This window comes from Heloderma suspectum, chromosome 12, assembly GCF_057233095.1.
Source record: "Heloderma suspectum isolate Gila_16-S chromosome 12, 16-S_ref, whole genome shotgun sequence".
NCBI lineage: Eukaryota > Metazoa > Chordata > Lepidosauria > Squamata > Helodermatidae > Heloderma > Heloderma suspectum.
In genome coordinates, this window is record NC_139469.1 from 7,395,880 (window position 1) to 7,413,248 (window position 17,369).

The 17,369-nt window shown below is 42.6% G+C and overlaps 2 protein-coding genes across 10 annotated transcripts in view; both read right to left on the bottom strand.

Annotated features, from left to right (window-relative positions):
• Nucleotides 1-17,369, bottom strand: part of MAD1L1 (mitotic arrest deficient 1 like 1) — a 635,972-nt gene that overhangs the window by 499,754 nt on the left and 118,849 nt on the right. The window lies entirely within an intron of this gene.
• Nucleotides 1-17,369, bottom strand: part of LOC146336490 (uncharacterized) — a 38,191-nt gene that overhangs the window by 3,247 nt on the left and 17,575 nt on the right. Inside the window, exon 2 of the mRNA XM_084818568.1 lies at nt 1,642-13,599. Coding sequence (XP_084674694.1) covers nt 1,642-2,943 — 1,302 coding nt within the window. The 5' untranslated portion in view covers nt 2,944-13,599. The remainder of the gene's footprint in view (nt 1-1,641; nt 13,600-17,369) is intronic.

Sequence of the window (17,369 nt, forward strand, 5' to 3'; positions counted from 1 at the left end):
AGACTGAGTTTAATTGCTGAACAAGGATACAGTCAAAGGTTTCCACAATCAAAGTCTGACACTACTTACTACTCCATGCTATTCCCTCTGTGTCGTGCAACAATTTGGGTAAAAGATTGGGGGAGGGGATGTAACTCAATAGTAAAGCACATGATTTGCCTGCAATAGGTCCCAGGTTAAGCCCCTGGCATCTCCAAGTAAGGCTGGGAAAGACTCTTGTCTGAAACTCTGGGGTCAGGGATGAGTCCCACCCTTTTCTGATGTCTGACAGCTCCGATTCTGAATCAGAGTTAGAACTGCTAGATCAAAGAATGGGGGAGGGACCCTCCTTAGAGTGCCTAGACCCTGGGAGGGTTTCCTCCAATGGCCTTGATGAACAGATGGTACAGGCTGAGTCTCTGCCCCCTCCCTCCACTGTGGGAATTCAAGAGATGCTAGGGAGTGTCACAAAGCTAAGCAGGAAAAGACGTTCCGCCCAGATAGCCACTCTTGGAAACAAATGTAGAAAGGAGCCACACTAAGGGAGGGGCATCACTGCAAAGCTAGCTGGGCGGTGGGGTTCATACCCAAACTGCTGCAACTTCTCTACCCTCTGATTCATCTCCTCTGTTTAGAGATTGTCGATTCGTTGTTAGGGCTTGGGGCAGTGTGAGTTTCTTTGAATCTGCATTTGTAGAGAGTCTTTGTTGTTGTTCAGTCGTTAAGTCATATCCGACTCTTCGTGACCCCATGGACCATAGCATGCCAGGCCTTCCTGTCCTCCGCTCTCTCCCGGAGCGTGCTCAAACTCATATTCATTGCATTGGTGATGCTATCTAGCCATCTCATCCTCTGCCGTCCCCTTCTCCTTTTGCCTTCAGTCTTTCCCAGCATCAGGCTCTTTTCCAGGGACTTTTCTCTTCGCATTAGGTGGCCAAAATATTTGAGCTTCAGCTTCAGTATCTGTCCTTCCAAAGAGCAGTCAGGGTTGATTTCCTTTAGGATGGACTGATTTGACCTCCTTGCAGTCCAGGGGACTCGTAAGAGTCTTCTCCAGCACCATAGTTCAAAAGCATCAATTCTCCTGCGCTCAGCCTTCCTTATAGTCCAGCTCTCACAGCCATACATTACTACTGGGAAAACCATAGCTTTGAGTATACGAATCTTTGTCGGCAAGGTGATGTCTCTGCTTCTTACTATGCTGTCTAGGTTTGCCATAGCTTTCCTCCCAAGGAGCAAGCGTCTTTTAATTTCATGGCTACAGTCACCATCTGCGGTGATCTTGGAGCCCAAGAAAATAAAATCTGTCACTGCTTCCATTTCTTCCCCTTCTACATGCCAGGAAGTGATGGGGCCAGATGCCATGATCTTCATTTTTTTAATGTTGAGTTTCAAACCAGCTTTTGTACTCTCCACTTTCACCCTCAACAAGAGGCTCTTTAGATCCCCATCGCTTTCTGCCATTAGGGTGGTATCATCTGCGTATCTGAGGTTGTTGATAATTCTCCCAGCAATCTTAATTCCGACCTCTGATTCATCCAACCTGGCGTTTCTCATGATGTACTCTGCATATAAATTAAATAAGCAGGGCGACAATATACAGCCTTGTCGTACTCCTTTCCCAATTTTGAACCAATCAGTTGTTCCATGTCCAGTTCTTACTGTTGCTTCTTGACCCTCGTACAGGTTTCTCAGGAGACAGGTAAGGTGGTCTGGTACTCCCATCTCTTTCAGAATTTGCCACAGTTTGTTGTGATCCACACAATCAAAGGCTTTAGCGTAGTCAATGAAGCAGAAATAGACATTTTTCTGGAATTCTCTTGCTTTCTCCACGATCCAGCGAATGTTGGCGATTCGATCTCTAGTTCCTCTGCCTCTTTGAAACCCAGCTTGTACTTCTGGTAGTTCTCGGTTCACATACTGCTGAAGCCTAGCTTGTAGGATTTTGAGCATAACCTTGCTGGCATGTGAAATAAGCGCAATTGTGCGGTAGTTTGAACACTCTTTGGCATTGCCCTTCTTTGGGATTGGAATGTAAAGTGACCTTTTCCAGTCTTGTGGCCACTGTTGAGTGTTCCAGATTTGTTGGCATATTGAGTGCAGCATTTTAACAGCATCATCTTTTAGGATTTTAAATAGCTCAGCTGGAATACTGTCAACTCCGCTAGCTTTGTTGTTAGTAATGCTTCCTAAGGCCCACTTGGCTTCACTCTCTAGGATGTCCGGCTCAAGTTCAGTGACTGCACTATCATGGCCATTCAGATCTTTCCTGTATACTTCTTCTGTGTATTCTTTCCACCTCTTCTTAATCTCATCTGCTTCTGTTAGGTCCCTGCCTTCTTTGTCCTTTATCATGCCCGTCTTTGCACAGAATGTTCCCTTGAGATCTCCGTTTTTCTTGAAAAGATCTCTAGTCTTTCCCATTCTATTGTTTTCCTCGATTTCCTTGCATTGTTCATTTAAGAAGGCCTTCTTGTCTCTCCTTGCTACTCTCTGGAACTCTGCATTCAGTTGGATATATCTTCCCCTTTCTCCCTTGCTTTTCACTTCCCTTCTTTCCTCAGCTACTTGTAAAGCCTCATCGGACAGCCACTTGGCTTTCTTGCATTTCTTTTTCTTTGGGATGGATTTCGTTGCTGCCTCCTGAACAATGTTACGTACCTCCATCCATAGTTCCTCAGGCACTCTGTCTATCAGGTCTAATCCCTGAAATCTATTCCTCACCTCCACTGTATATTCATAAGGGATATGATTTAGGTCATACCTGAATGGTTTAGTGGTTTTCCCTACGTTCTTCAATTTCAGCCGAAATTCTGCGATAAAAAGCTCATGATCTGAGCCACAGTCAGCTCCAGGTCTTGTTTTGACTGACTGTATAGAGCTTCTCCATCTTTGGCTGCAAAGGACATAATCAATCTGATTTCGATATTGACCACCTGGTGATGTCCATGAGTAGAGTTGCATCTTGTGCTGTTGCAAAGGCGTGTTTGCTATGATCAGCGTGTTCTCTTGGCAAAACTCTCTTAGCCTTTGTCCTGCTTCATTTTGTACACCAAGGCCATGCCTGCCTGTTATCCCGGTGATTTCTTGACTTCCTACTTTAGCATTCCAATCCCCTATGATGAAAAGGACATCTTTTTTTGGTGTTAGTTCTAGAAGGTGTTGTAGGTCTTCATAGAACCGATCAACCTCAGCTTCTTCGCCATCAGTGGAGCACAGACTTGAATTACTGTGATGTTGAATGGTTTACCTTGGATTCGTACTGAGATCATTCTACCATTTTTGCGATTGTACCCCAGTACTGCTTTTCCCACTCTTTTATTGACTATGAGTGCTACTCCATTTCTTCTAAGGAATTCTTGCCCACAGTAGTAGATATAATGGTCACCTGAATTAAATTCGCCCATGCTTGTCCATTTTAGTTCGCTGAATCCCAAGATGTCGATGTTCAATCTTGCCATCTCATGTTTGACCACCTCCAGCTTACCTTGATTCATTGATCTGACATTCCAGGTTCCTAAACAATATTGTTCTTTACAGCATTGGATTTTCTTTTCACCACCAGACACATCCACAGCTGAGTGTCCTTTCGGGTTTGGCCCAGCCGCTTCACTCTTTCTGGCGCTGCTTGGAAATTCCCTCTGCTCTTCCCCAGTAGTATATTGGACACCTTCCGACCTGAGGGGCTCATCTTCCGGCGTCATATCTTTTAGCCTTGTGATACGTTACATGGGGTTTTCTTGGCAAGAATAGTGGAGTGGGTTGCCATTTCCTTCTCCAGTGGACCATATTTTGTCAGAACTCTCCGCCATGACCTGTCCGTCTTGAGCGGCCCTGCACAGCATAGCTTATGGCTTCACTGAGTTACGCAAGTGCCTTCGCCACAACAAGGCAGTGATCCATGAAGGGGTAGAGAGTCTAGTCTCTAGCAAAATAGAATCATCTCATCTGATCTCGGAAGCTAAGCAGGGTCAGCCCTGGTTAGTACTTGGATGGGAGACCGCCTGGGAATCAGGCTTCCTGCACTGAGCAGGGGGTTGGACTCGATGGTCTTGTAGGCCCCTTCCAACCCTAAGATTCTGTAATAGCCTGAGGCTGTGTCTATTGTGTTGTTCATTGCGAAGGGAAAGGACAATCCATTCTTTACACCTGGAGAGGCCCTGCCAGTCAGTGTAGACTATATTGAGCAAGACAGACCATGGGTGTAAAGTAGCTTTCTATGTTCTTACAAACATTCACATCTCAAATGTGTAGAGCACAGCCTTTAATTCTGTCATTGCCACAGAATCCTAAGCTTCTGAGACCATGCTGTCTCAGGGCTGATTCATACATTGCTGAAGCACCACAGATGTCAATTCCCTGTGGGTGTTCCTATGCTGCTCACATAACTTCTGTAATGAAGAACCATGTGGACTGGCAGAATGACATGATTGCTTACCGCACAAGCACTGCCCCCAGTGCTTCTTTTCTCACTTGCATGGTTTAGAGCAAGTGCTTGGGCCAGCAAAGAAAACCTGAACATATGTTCAAAGGAAAAGCAGTATATAAATATTGCTAATTAATAAATGAATACATAAATAAATATATTAAAAAATAATATAGACAGCTAGTTTCTTCTAAACATTTAAGAAGTGTAAAGGGGAGACTAGAGCGAGAGTACTTGTGGTAGGGCTGGTTCACTCAGCACACATCTCAGCACTGATGCTACTTGGGCCTTCATTGAAAAAGCTGTACCAAAACTACGAGCATAATCCTTTATGGGGATTACATATGTCCTGTGCTATCATCCCTGCCATTTTTTTGAGACTATCCCTCTTTTCCAGTCCTTTATGGGAAAATTTAAACATTATTTTTGTAAACAACAGTATTATGATACAATAAGTAGATTAAGGGGAAAAGACTCATTTATGATAATTATGTAAGTGCTTAATCATGCTGGGAATTGGTAATGAACTGGACAAAGGCCTATAAACTGAAACGTAATCCCAACAAGATGGAGGTTATCTGAGTAGCTGGTTTGTCAGTTCAGAGATATGGTGTTAAACCTGTTCTGGATGGCTTTGCACTATCTTTAAGGGATTACTTTCATGGGGTTTTTTTTTTGGGGGGGGGGGGTTACTCCTGAATCCAGCTTTGTCACTGAAGGCCAAGGAAGCCTAATGGCAAGGAGTATCTTTCATCAGCTTAAGTCAATGCACCAGTTGCAGCCTCTCCTGGAAAGATATAGCCTGGTCACAGTTATACATGCTCTAGTGACATCAAGGACCAACTACTACAGTGTGTGGCATGTGAAACTGCCTTTGAAGACTTGCCAGAAATTTCAGCAAGTTCAAAATTGAGCAGCCAAGCTGCTAACTAGGACCAGTTGGAACATACTTCACTGATATTGAAAGACCTTCAGAGTCATATGGTCCAAGCACAATGCAAACTGCTGATGCTAACCTTTAAAGCCCTATATGGCTTAGGACCTGGGTACCTGAAGGAACGCCTGCTCCCATACCAACCTGCCATGCATACTGAGGTAATCTTTGGAGGCTCTCCTCCAGGTGTCCCCACCACATGAGGTAAGGTAGGTGATGACCACAGACAGAACCTAGTCAGTAGTGGCACCCTATTTCTGGGATTCTCTCCGCAGAAATGCCCACCTGGCACCAACATTGTTATCCTTTCAGCATCAGGCAAAGACATTTTTATTCTCCCAATTTTTTAATGTATATTATTATACCTTTTCTCTTTTAACGTGTTTGTTATTTTTTATTTATGTATTATCTTGTTTTTGTAAACTACTCTAGAAGCTCAGCTGAAGGGCATTATATAAAGTCTTGAAATATATAAATATATCCTGACAGCTGATTTTGGCTTTTCTGGACTGTTTGGAGGTTGCAAAATCAAATTGGAGGGAGCAAGCCACACCTGATTCTTGTTTTCCCTATACAAAGAAATTTCCACTCAAGCAACTTCAAGGTGGAATTATGGGATATGCAAGTTACTATGAAGCAATCCAACAAATCTGTATTCTTCAAAATGAAGTAGTTAAAAAAAGCAGAATAGTATATGGCTAAAGGGGGAATAAAATCACCCAATATACTTACAAAAGGATATAAAAGATACTCTCTATGGGCAGAAATACATGCAGATAGGCTCATAAAAGAAGATTCAGCCAGGCAAAAAAAGAAAAGAAAATGAAATTCACATTCACATTTCATTAGTGGAAACCTACAAGATACCCAGGGTGATAACCATTAAACAGTGCAAATTTTTATTGCATTTTTCAGCACACCTTCTGGGATTTTTTAATCGCAATAACAATTTTTTTAACATATAAACAGTGTGAGCTCTAAAAGGTTCGTTTTAATTGAAGACATTCCATGAAAGTTTAACATACAGAAGGGCTGTTAAGTGCTAAGGTTCCTTTGAAGGATGACAGATCACTTAAACAGTTTGTGAATTAAACTCACAGTAAGGCGGCAAACAGCAGAGTGACAAAGGGGTAGGCAGGAAGATTAAATTTCAAGATGTTGTGGAAATGAACAGTTTTCTTATGCCTCCATGCACTTGCTTGAAAGACTGGGGTTACGGAACTGATGTAGCATTCTCTATCAAAAAATGTGAACATTAACACCTGACTGGATCACTACAATTCGTAAAGTGGCATACTAACAGCTTCAAGTTCATGTATCTCCTCACTTACATTCTAGCATAGTCTTTCATGTCGGCCAATGATACATTTTTAACAATACCATTGGGGCACAAACCTTAACATATTAAGATCACATACAGGTGTGTTCTCATAGGCTGTTTCAGGACTGTGGAACATCCTTCCACAGGAACATCATCAAGTGAAAAAATGGCTAAGATTTCCTTTATGCTGCCTTTTGTTCCCTGAGGTTAAGTTTATGAGAAGTTAGCAATTGGTCACTTCTCACTGCCTATTTTATTTATGATTTATGTTGTGTTAGCAGGCTGGAGTTTTAAGGGATACTGGAGACAAAAGGACAGTAAATCAATAACATGAAAGCCATCCATAACCTCCACAGTCTTAGCCATGAAAATTTCACTACCCCAATGTAACTGCAAAGCCAACTAAACAATGTAGGGAAAGACATCTTAGCCCTTTAATGGCAATGGGAGGCCACACAGGCTCAAATAGGTTGGATCTTAGGAACCCAATGATGCCAGATCCAGGCACTGCATTTGCAAGATAAGGAGAGGACAAGTTGGTTGTGGATTCCAGGCTTTGTTCAACTGCACTTATTATTTAAGTGCCTGACAGTGAATGAGTTCCATTTCAGTCCTCTACTACTGCTTCTGGGCACTGATATTATGAACATATTTTGCTACATGCTGAACAAAGTAGGGTGCTCGACTCTGTACTCAAGACTTAATAAGGAAGAAGTCAGGATGCTGGAGGAGGAGGTTAGCTGGTGCAAGGAAAAGCACAAGAGACAAAACTTTGGGGTTCCAAAGGACCTATTTTCTGGCTGAAAAGAGGGTAGTGGCTTCACAGAGGAAAAGAGAGAGGAACTAAGCATGACAGAAGGCAAAATAAAAGGAACAATTGGATCTCATACAGAGCACATTTCTGTAAATTGTGTATCTAAAGACCAGTCTGATGTGTGTGTTTTTAAACATCCATTTATTATCTTCATACTTTAGAGCCAAGATTGACTACAGTTCTTTCTTTGAATGTACAAATAGTGGCAACCGTGAGTTTTTGCTGTGTAATATGAGAAATCCCAGCCCATGCATAACCCAAAAGACTGCATAAGATCTTCAGAATCTTCACCATCTGCACAGTGAAATAAATCCTAAATACCTCAGGAAACACAATTCAAAGTATGTTTCTGCCACTACTGGTAAAACACCTAAACCTGGCTGCCCTTCAGAGAACATTTCTTTCAAAACATAAGCACAAAGCGCCAGATATTTTAAATTATCTTGGAATTATGGTGACTGTTACCAGAGGGCAACAACATTAAAGTTGAAATCAGAGTGGTTCTGTAATCAAACAGAGACCATCAAGACCACACATTCCCTACACAATTTTTTAAAACATTTCAGCTGTATCTATCGATATTTCTGCTCATGCCTCAAGTCAACCAATATTTGCAGATGTGTAAATCCACCTCTAACAACACCATTAGCTGAAGCAAAATAAGAAATTTACACTTGACTGCCTTCAACAATGCGCAATCACCATTTAATAGGAAAATAAGGCAGAGTGCAGGCCAGAAAAGAAATGGGCCAATTAAATACCCACTGGTCACCAAAACAAAAACAAACATGGAGTTCAGAGCACAGAAAGCTCCATGGTACTGGGAGTCCTCCTTTATTACAGATACTATCAATAAATACATTCTACCTCTCAAAGCACAATTAAAGATAGTGGTTTTCAAAACCTCAGCAGCAAAAATCTCACAGCTAGAACCAATATCTCCTTTTCCTCTCTGAAAAACCTCTAGCAATCTGCCTTTTCAACAAATCTGTGATCACTAAATTATTTCAGAGTTATTTATTGTAGAGACTGGCCCCTGCAGTATTTGACACTGTATATAGAACATATGAACAAGAAGAGCCATGCTGGATCAGACCATGGGCCAATCTAGTCTAGCATTCGGTTCACACAGTGGCCAACCAGCTGCCTAATCATACAACACAGAATAGGTATATGCCAGTGCAAATGATGAACTGGGGCAGCCTTAACTCACTGGAACTCACAAAATCTGAAACATCAAGGAGGAGCTTAAAGGGATCAAATGCCTGCAGTCATGATTTGCTGCTTTACCTTTGGAGAAGCAACAAATCTTGACTGCAAGCATTTATCCCTTTACTAGGTGTTCCACAAGGGAAGAAAGAGGGCATATTTAGCATGAAAACAATGGTTTCCATAAAACTTTGTATTACCACAAGAGGTAGTAACAAAATGTCTGCCTAAACATTCCCCGTATCAGCGAGTCTTTTGCTTTAGGATTCTGATTCACTCAGCCATTCAAGGGTTCCCATGTGCTTCCTTTCTTGGGACAGTTACATGGGTGACAACCTGGGAAGAGGGAGATGAGCTCAGTCCATACTTATACTAAAATTTTCTAACAAGGGCTGACCCTACCATCAAGCATGGTGAGGCACCTCTCCTCAGTAAGCAGATTATGAGCTACCAGTAAAAACACCATCAAATTGCCCATTATTGAGTTTTTTCTATTACCACCATTAGGAAGGGTGCTATTTGGGTTTTCTGCCTCCATCAACAAATTTGTCAAGCCATCTCTTCCTAGTGTAAATGTACCATCCCATGAGCTTGGAGTCACAATTCCCACTTAAGCATTCATAGGCCACAGAGATTCAGAGGTCCCTTTTGCCATCTGTGAAGTTAAGAACCTAAGTGAGCAGAAGACAAGTCTGAGAATGCACTCCATGATCTGACAGAGGCTCCGGATACATGGGACAGCTGCAGAGTTAGAGTAGGGCTATGTGTTCCCACTTTAGAGAGAGGAAGCAAAAGCTTCCCACTTGCTCCAAAAGGTAGCCTCAGAAGACAAACAGCTTCAATATTGCAGCCCCAGCAACAGGCTGTTATTACTGCTATTCCTTATTGTGATTGTGGTTAAGTTACTGAAATTAGTGTGTTTACTTGTTTTCTTTGCCCATGTTCTTTTGGTTGAGTCATTAATAACGTATATCGAATATCAATTACAAACTGAAAAGATTCAGGCTTTTGCTGGAGCCTACTGAAAATGAAGCACTGCTTCAATGGAATCTTTTCCCAATTTAAAAGGAGCAGGGGAGGGGGGAGGGGAGAAACCCAACAATTCAAAGTTGGTATGGTAGAAATCGTGGTAATTAGAAAATGATTCTTACAGCTCATATCTGACAGGTGGTTGTAAATCTCACACATTTAAGGGGGGGGGAGAAAGCAATGGAGAATAAATTGGCAGCCCACATCCCTCCCCTCCCTCCTCTTTCTGGGGAAAGCAGTTAATTAGGTGATTTTTCTCCTCCTCTGACATGTGTAAATGAGAATCTGTTAATAATGTAGCTGTAACATCAATGATAAAAATTAAAACAAAAAAGTCAACTTGTCAAGCAGGTTCAGTGAGTGAAGGTGAGACTCTGGGGACTGCAAGGACTACCTTACTTGAATTGCTGGCTAAACCTACAGCTATTTTTCTAGAAAGTCCTTCCCATAAATTTCTGTTGTTACTGTAATATGAAATCAGTAATGGGTACAATCTTTTCACATTACTACTCCTACTCTTATATAGCAATTTGAATTTGCAGAATACTTTATTAGTGTTTACTCACAACAATCCTATGAGGTAGGTTGTAACAATTACTATTTTACAGTTGGAGAAGTGAAGCTGACTTGCCCAAATCCATACAAATACATGGAAGAGTAGAACTTGTATCCAGGACTCCCAAATCTAATCCCAATTCCCCATCCACTGTTGCACATTGATTGATTATATGAGCTGAAAAGTCCAACAATTGTGTTAGAGAGCTCATAGAATAAACTAGATAAGACTGAAACCTAGTTCTAAAACATGGGCTCCTTCACTACCATGGATCTTTCCTTCCTTACTACACCTGCTTCTCAGTCCCTAGTACAGAAAAAAATGCAGCAGATTCAAACTTAAAAGAAATATAGCATATCGTTTTTACTCTCACCACTTTAGGCATTCCCGATGTAGGCATCACTCGCTCAAAGCAGCTACGTGGGATTGCTAAGAGTAGTATTTGTCATGAGCTCTCATCATTTCCACCCCAACCCAGGATTAGAACTTCTGCTTGTAGAAAGCTTACTGGGTATAGCTGTCCAGCTTTAGATCCTCAATATCCCCAATATGCTACACCATATGCTTAGCTACTATATCCAACCCTGCTTCTGCCCTGGTTCATATGCATGAGATTATGGGCCCAAACACATGAGATTGCAGGCCCAAAGCAATCAGAGATTTGTAATCTCTATCCTATTCAGAGCCAACATTAATTTCTTCCCTTTCTGCATGCAGTTTGCTCTGCCATATTTCCTTTTCCCCATTCTACCCCAAAACACACTAAGTGCCAGCATCCAAGCTATGGACATCTCCAGAAATGGAGGTTAAACCAACTGTTGTGTCCTGACTACTAAGTAAAGCATCAAAAGAATTTAAAAATACCGCTTTCAGAAATGCTCTATTTTATGTTAACTTACTCGCGACACAATTTTAAAGTACAGCCAAACAATGCCACAGGCCTCCATTCACACATGGAAATCCCATTAAGTGGGCAACATAGTAGTAAGTCAACAAGTGGGCAACATATTAATAAGTTAACAAGTGGCATTTCAGTTTCAAACCTGTAGCGTTGGCAACAAACTGTACTCAAAACACTCAGGGAGACGGGGACTCAAGGTTGAGTAACCACTCTGTAAAAAAAACTTCACCAAACAGCCAAGAATGGTAGAAGCACAGATGGGAATATGCAGCTGTCTAGAAATGTAGAGATAAAGACAGGGATTTATCTAACCAGCTGCCTGGAGTGAAACATCCCCAGCAAGGTAAGTAATGATCATAGTTTCAGAGACCAACTATACAGGCAATATCTGTTATTAAAGCTACTGTGCTTTGATTACCAGAAACCTGTTTTGAAACAAATAAAGACCATCTGATTTTAAGTGAAAGGGGACTAAAAGACACCACAGATAGCAGTGCCTGACTAGCCAACAGCACAGCAATTTAACCCCAGCTGTTCAGAGGCAGATCCTGACTCTGTGGAAATTATATGCCTGGCATCTAAGACAGACAAAGCAACCTACAGTGAATCTGGGAATGCAGAAGCATTCAACTTTTCCCTGCCTTCTTAAGGAACATATTTTGGTATCAGTGCCCTCCAGGGAAAGGTGAACAAGAGTTGTTAGTTGGAATCCTTCCATTGGAATCCTTCCAATGCAAATGAGGGTAAGTATCTATATCAACTCCCTCCTGTTGGGTGTTCTAGCACGTCCATTCATAGAAAATTTAAGGGAATAAAACGGAACATGGACAACCAAGGAATACATTGCCAAACCAGCTGCAGCCTGCTTCTGCTTGCAGACACATGAAAAACAAATGATAAATAGCATTTTATAACCCTGCACCCACTCCCTCTCTCCACTCCGTTAATGGATGTCTCTTGACAAACAAATGTATTCCTTACTAAATTCTAAAACCAAGAAAATTATCATACGAATCCACTATAAATCATTCTTGTCTTTTCCTTGCCAGCAAAAATGGACAACAGTGAAGCAGCCTGGTATTTCTGTAAGTGATACAGATGCTGATATGTCACAACTTCCAAGCTGACCATTACTATAAAAGCATTAAAATTAAACATCCAGAAACTACAAACTCCATTATTGTTCTGCTCATAGGCACTATCTAGACACCATACCATTCTATTTCCTCATGTAAGGTAGGACTTGGGGAGGTGGTGGTCTCTCCCACACTAGAGGCATTCAAGACAAGACTGGACAGCCATCTGTCAGGGATGCTCTTAGATTCCTGCACTGAGCAGGGAGTTGGACTCAATGGCTTTGTAGGCCCCTTCCAACCCTACTATTCTATGATTCTATGACCACAAATCTTATTGAAAAGGAGAATTTGAGCCTAACATGTAGACTATTTCAATGTTGCGGGGGTGGGGGGGGGAGGTGATACTCTACATCAGGGTTAGGCAACTTTTGCCCCTCCAGATGTTTTCGCCTACAATTTCCATCATCCCTCACCATTGGCTATGCTGGATAGGGTGAATGCAAGTTGAAGTCAAACAACATCTGGAGGTCTGTAAAGTGATGAATACTGAGGCAAAAAATCCCAACTTCAGGTATAACCTGATGGCAACTGAGCTAGAGGTGACCGACCAAGTGAGAGATCTTGGGGTTGTGGTGGACAGCTCAATGAAAATGTCAGCCCAGTGTGCGGCCACTGTGAAAAAGGCCAACTCCATGTTGAGCATAATTAGGAAAGGAACTGAGAATCGAGCTGCCAACATCATATTCCCCTTATATAAATCTATGGTGCGACCACACGTAGAATACTGTGTACAGTTCTGGTCACTGCATCTTAAAAAAAAGATATAGTAAACCTGGAAAAATTGCAGAAAAGGGCAACTAAAATGATCATGGGGGTGGAGCAACTCCCCTCTGAGGGAAGGTTACAAGAGCTGGGATTGTTTAGCTTGGAAAAAAGGCAAGTAAGGGGAAACATGGCAGAGATGTACAAAATTATGCATGGTGTGGAGAATGTGGACAGGGAGATATTTTTCTCCCTCTCATACAATACTAGAATGTGGGGTCATGCCATGAAACTGACTGGTAGGAGATTCAGGACAGATAAAAGGAAGTATTTCCTCACACAGCACATAGTGAAATTATGGAATTTGCTACCACAGGATGTAGTGATGGCCACCAAATGGATGACTTTAAAAGGGGATTGCACAAATTCCTAGAGGAGAAAGCTATCAATGGCTACTAGTCCTGATGACTCTATGCTACCTCCAGTATCAGGAAGTAAGCTCATGTACAGCAGTTGCTGGAGAACATAGTCGGGAGGGTGCTGTTGCACTCATGTCCTGCTTGTGCGTTTCCTGTCGACAGCTGGTCGCCCACTGTGTGAACAAAATGCTGGATTAGATGGACCCTTGGTCTGATTTGGCATGGTTCTTCTTATGTTCTTATGCTATAAGTTGCTTACACTTGCTATTCTTTCTACGCTTATTTGCATGAAACATGAACAATAAAATGGGTAAGGGCTTGAGAGGTGAAGCTGCAGGGATGCAAAGTGACCCAAGAACCTGCCATCATAATTCCAGAACACTACGTATGGTTCTGGTCAGCAATAAGACCTTTATTATGAGGGCCAAAGCCCAACTCCTGTTCCGCACTGCAGCCTATTATCAAGTCCTGCTGCCACAGACACCATTCCATTTTGTCCCTAGATTGGCATCTATGGGTCAGGCAGTTCCACTTGGGAGAGGGGCACACTTGGTACCTCAACTTCCAATTACTGACCCCTTACATATGAGCATTTGGTAAAGGAAAGCTGTTTCATCTCCTTCCTCTTTCAAGTTAAGTAATCCACATTATGCTTGGGCTTAGTAGTCAAAAATGATTTCCACCAGCCAGCAAAAATATAGGAGAAGTGCCTCTGAATACCCGCAGAGTGCCTTTCCCTTTCCAAGCAGCTGCTCCTCCCACAGAATTAAGGAGAAGGTCTAATAGTAAAGATGAGACTGTTCCCCATGTGCCTCCTGCAGCTCTCCTTCTGAAAATTAAACATTGCCTCCACTTCCCTGGCAATTCCCAACACAGCCCAGCATTCATATTCAAAAGCAGGTCTTAAAACACTGGGACACATGGTTTTTCCTGCTCTCCCAAAGAAATCCACTCCAAAATTTTCTTCTGCCCCTGCAGTAGCTCCTCCCCTTTCCACATTCGGCCTCCAGAGGACAAAACAAGGGAAGTAAAAGGGAGCTTGCCCCCAAAATTGCCCACTCAGTCAGTCCATTTACAAAGCACACTTTCCACGTTCTTTAAAAATCTACCCACAGTTGGAATAAGCGGGACAGGAGATTGTTTACTGGGAAGTATTTGGAAGGAATATATTCTCAGGGCGAAGTCTGAGATTTCAAGGGTTATTAAGTTGCTTTGACTTCCAGAAGGAGAATAGTGCTGGAGTAAAGGAGCAAACGAGACTGTATAGGGGAAGCAGTTTTGCATATGGAGTGGGAGAGAAACAAACTGAGAAGTACTGGAGAGAAATTAAAAATGCTCAGCCCACCAATCAGTTCTACAGTATTCCCAGGAAGAATTACAGTATCCATGCGTAATCCCCACCCTACCTCAGAAAAACTATGAGGAAGATTTGTTACAACTCTATCCTATGACTTTTTCCACATAAATAATTAAAACATTAAAGCACATGCTCTTCCTTTCTAAACCAGCACTGAAAAAAGGAAAAGTTCCTCCTGTGCAAGCACCGGGTCATTACTGACCCCTAGAGGGACGCCACTTGCGCTGGCGCTTTCGAGGCAGACTATAGTGGGGTGGTTTGCCATTGCCTTCCCCAGTTGTGACTACCTTTCCCCCAGCAAGCTGGGTACTCATTTTACCGACCTTGGAAGGATGGGAAGTCATGATATCATCAAGGATGTACTCAGTTCACTCAGTTACCTGTATGTCATTGTTCTGATAGCCAAGACTGGAGATGGGCTACTGAGCTAGCTAGTGCATTGTCCTAGCCTAGAAATAACAGGGCTTTGGGGTTCAAGGAGAATGGCCCTGGTGGTGGCGGGGATTCGAAAGAGCCCAGATGTTGTGACCCCAGCCTCAAGCTCAGATTAGATGAGGAAAAACAGGATGATTGGGGGACTGTTGAACCATATTTTGGGAAACTGGACTGGGTTCCTGACACTGAACCTGAGGCAGGACCCCTGTGGAGGCCTTCATTCACCTGAGCCATTGAGTACCTCCTCTTCCACCACACCTGTACAGGGAACATGTCTGCCAGGAGGCTACAAAACAGAGAAGTGCCTCTCTTCAGGCCTGCAGGTTGGCCTTTCAGGATTTACCATCTTCAGGCAAGGGGATAGAGTGGGCTGGATACACAGGTTTGGTAAGTCTCAGTCAGTGTCAGAGCAAGCCGCTCGGAGCTTTCTACGGTGCTGCAACCACCGGCTGCCTTGCCTCCAGGGTACTGGATACAGAAACATCAGAACACCAAACAACGGGCTTTGAGCATGAATTGGGCTAAGATGATGCTGTCTACACATTTTAAGAAGGCTAATTTCAGACAAGCAGTGTGAATAGAGATTATGGATCTAGGCAAAGAATACTTATCTTTGAGTAAGTAGGAGTATGAAGAAGCAAAGGCCCTGCTCAAATGGGGCCTTTTTGAAATCCCTTTAACTAGAATTGCTTGATTTTTGGCTGTCCACCTTTTTGAAGTTGTTAGGAATCAGGGACAACTTAATTCCAAAAGTTGCCAGGTTAAGAATTCATTTTTACAACCGTTCAAGATGATCCAAATACTGCAGGTAAGCTCATGTTTGAGTAACGAGGTGCAGTGGAAGACTCTGCTTCAGAAATAGTTGTCTCTTTTTATTCCTGTCCTAGATGCCAGTTCAGATTAACATGTGATGACATAAAGTGGGATACTCACGAGTATATTTGCTGCAAAATTCAGCCCTATACCTCTGCTCCATTTTTGCATTAGGTATAGGAATACATACATATTTATTAATTTATTTTTGTTATTTTTGTTATTTGAAGTTATGGTTGTGTTTATTGTTATATTGATGTGTGTGTGTGTGTGTGTACACATGCACACACACACTCATGCACGCACGTATTAACTGTGGTTTTTAGTATTTTTGTATGTAAACTGCTTAGAGGTTTTATTATTTATTTATTATTAACAATCTCCGATATGCAGATGATACCACTTTGATGGCTGAAAGCGAGGAGGAGCTGAGGAACCTCATGACGAAGGTGAAAGAAGAAAGTGCAAAAGCTGGGTTGCAGTTAAACCTCAAAAAAACCAAGATTATGGCAACCAGCTTGATTGATAACTGGCAAACAGAGAGAGAAAACGTGGAGGCAATGACAGACTTTGTCTTTCTAGGCGCAAAGATTACTGCAGATGCTGACTGCAGCCAGGAAATCAGAAGACGTTTACTTCATGGGAGGACAGCAATGACAAATCTTGATAAAATAGTTAAGAGCAGAGACATCACACTGACAACCAAGGTCCGCATAGTTAGAGCAATGGTATTCCCCGTAGTAACCTATGGCTGTGAGAGCTGGGACATAAGGAAGGCTGAGCGAAGGAAGATGGATGCTTTTGAACTGTGGTTCTGGAGGAAAATTCTGAGAGTGCCTTTGACTGCAAGAAGATCAAACCCGTCCATACTCCAGGAAATAAAGCCAGACTGCTCACTTGAGGGAAGGATATTAAAGGCAAAACTGAAGTCCTTTGGCCACATCATGAGAAGACAGGATACCCTGGAGAAGATGCTGATGCTAGGGAAAGTGGAAGGCAAAAGGAAGAGGGGCCAACCAAGGCCAAGGTGGATGGATGATATTCTGGAGGTGACGGACTCGATCTTGGGGGAGCTGGGGGTGACGACGGCCGACAGGAAGCTCTGGCGTGGGCTGGTCCATGAAGTCACAAAGAGTCGGAAGCGACTGACCAAATAAACAACAAAAAAAATACCACCCAACAGCCAAAGCTCTCTCAGCAGATCAAAAAAACAAGCTGATATTATATTAAATGGTATATAAATATTAATACTCCTTCTTGGATCACTGCCTTGTTGTGGAAAAGGGGCTTGCGTAACTCAGTGAAGCCATAAGCTATTCCGTGCAGGCCCACCCAAGA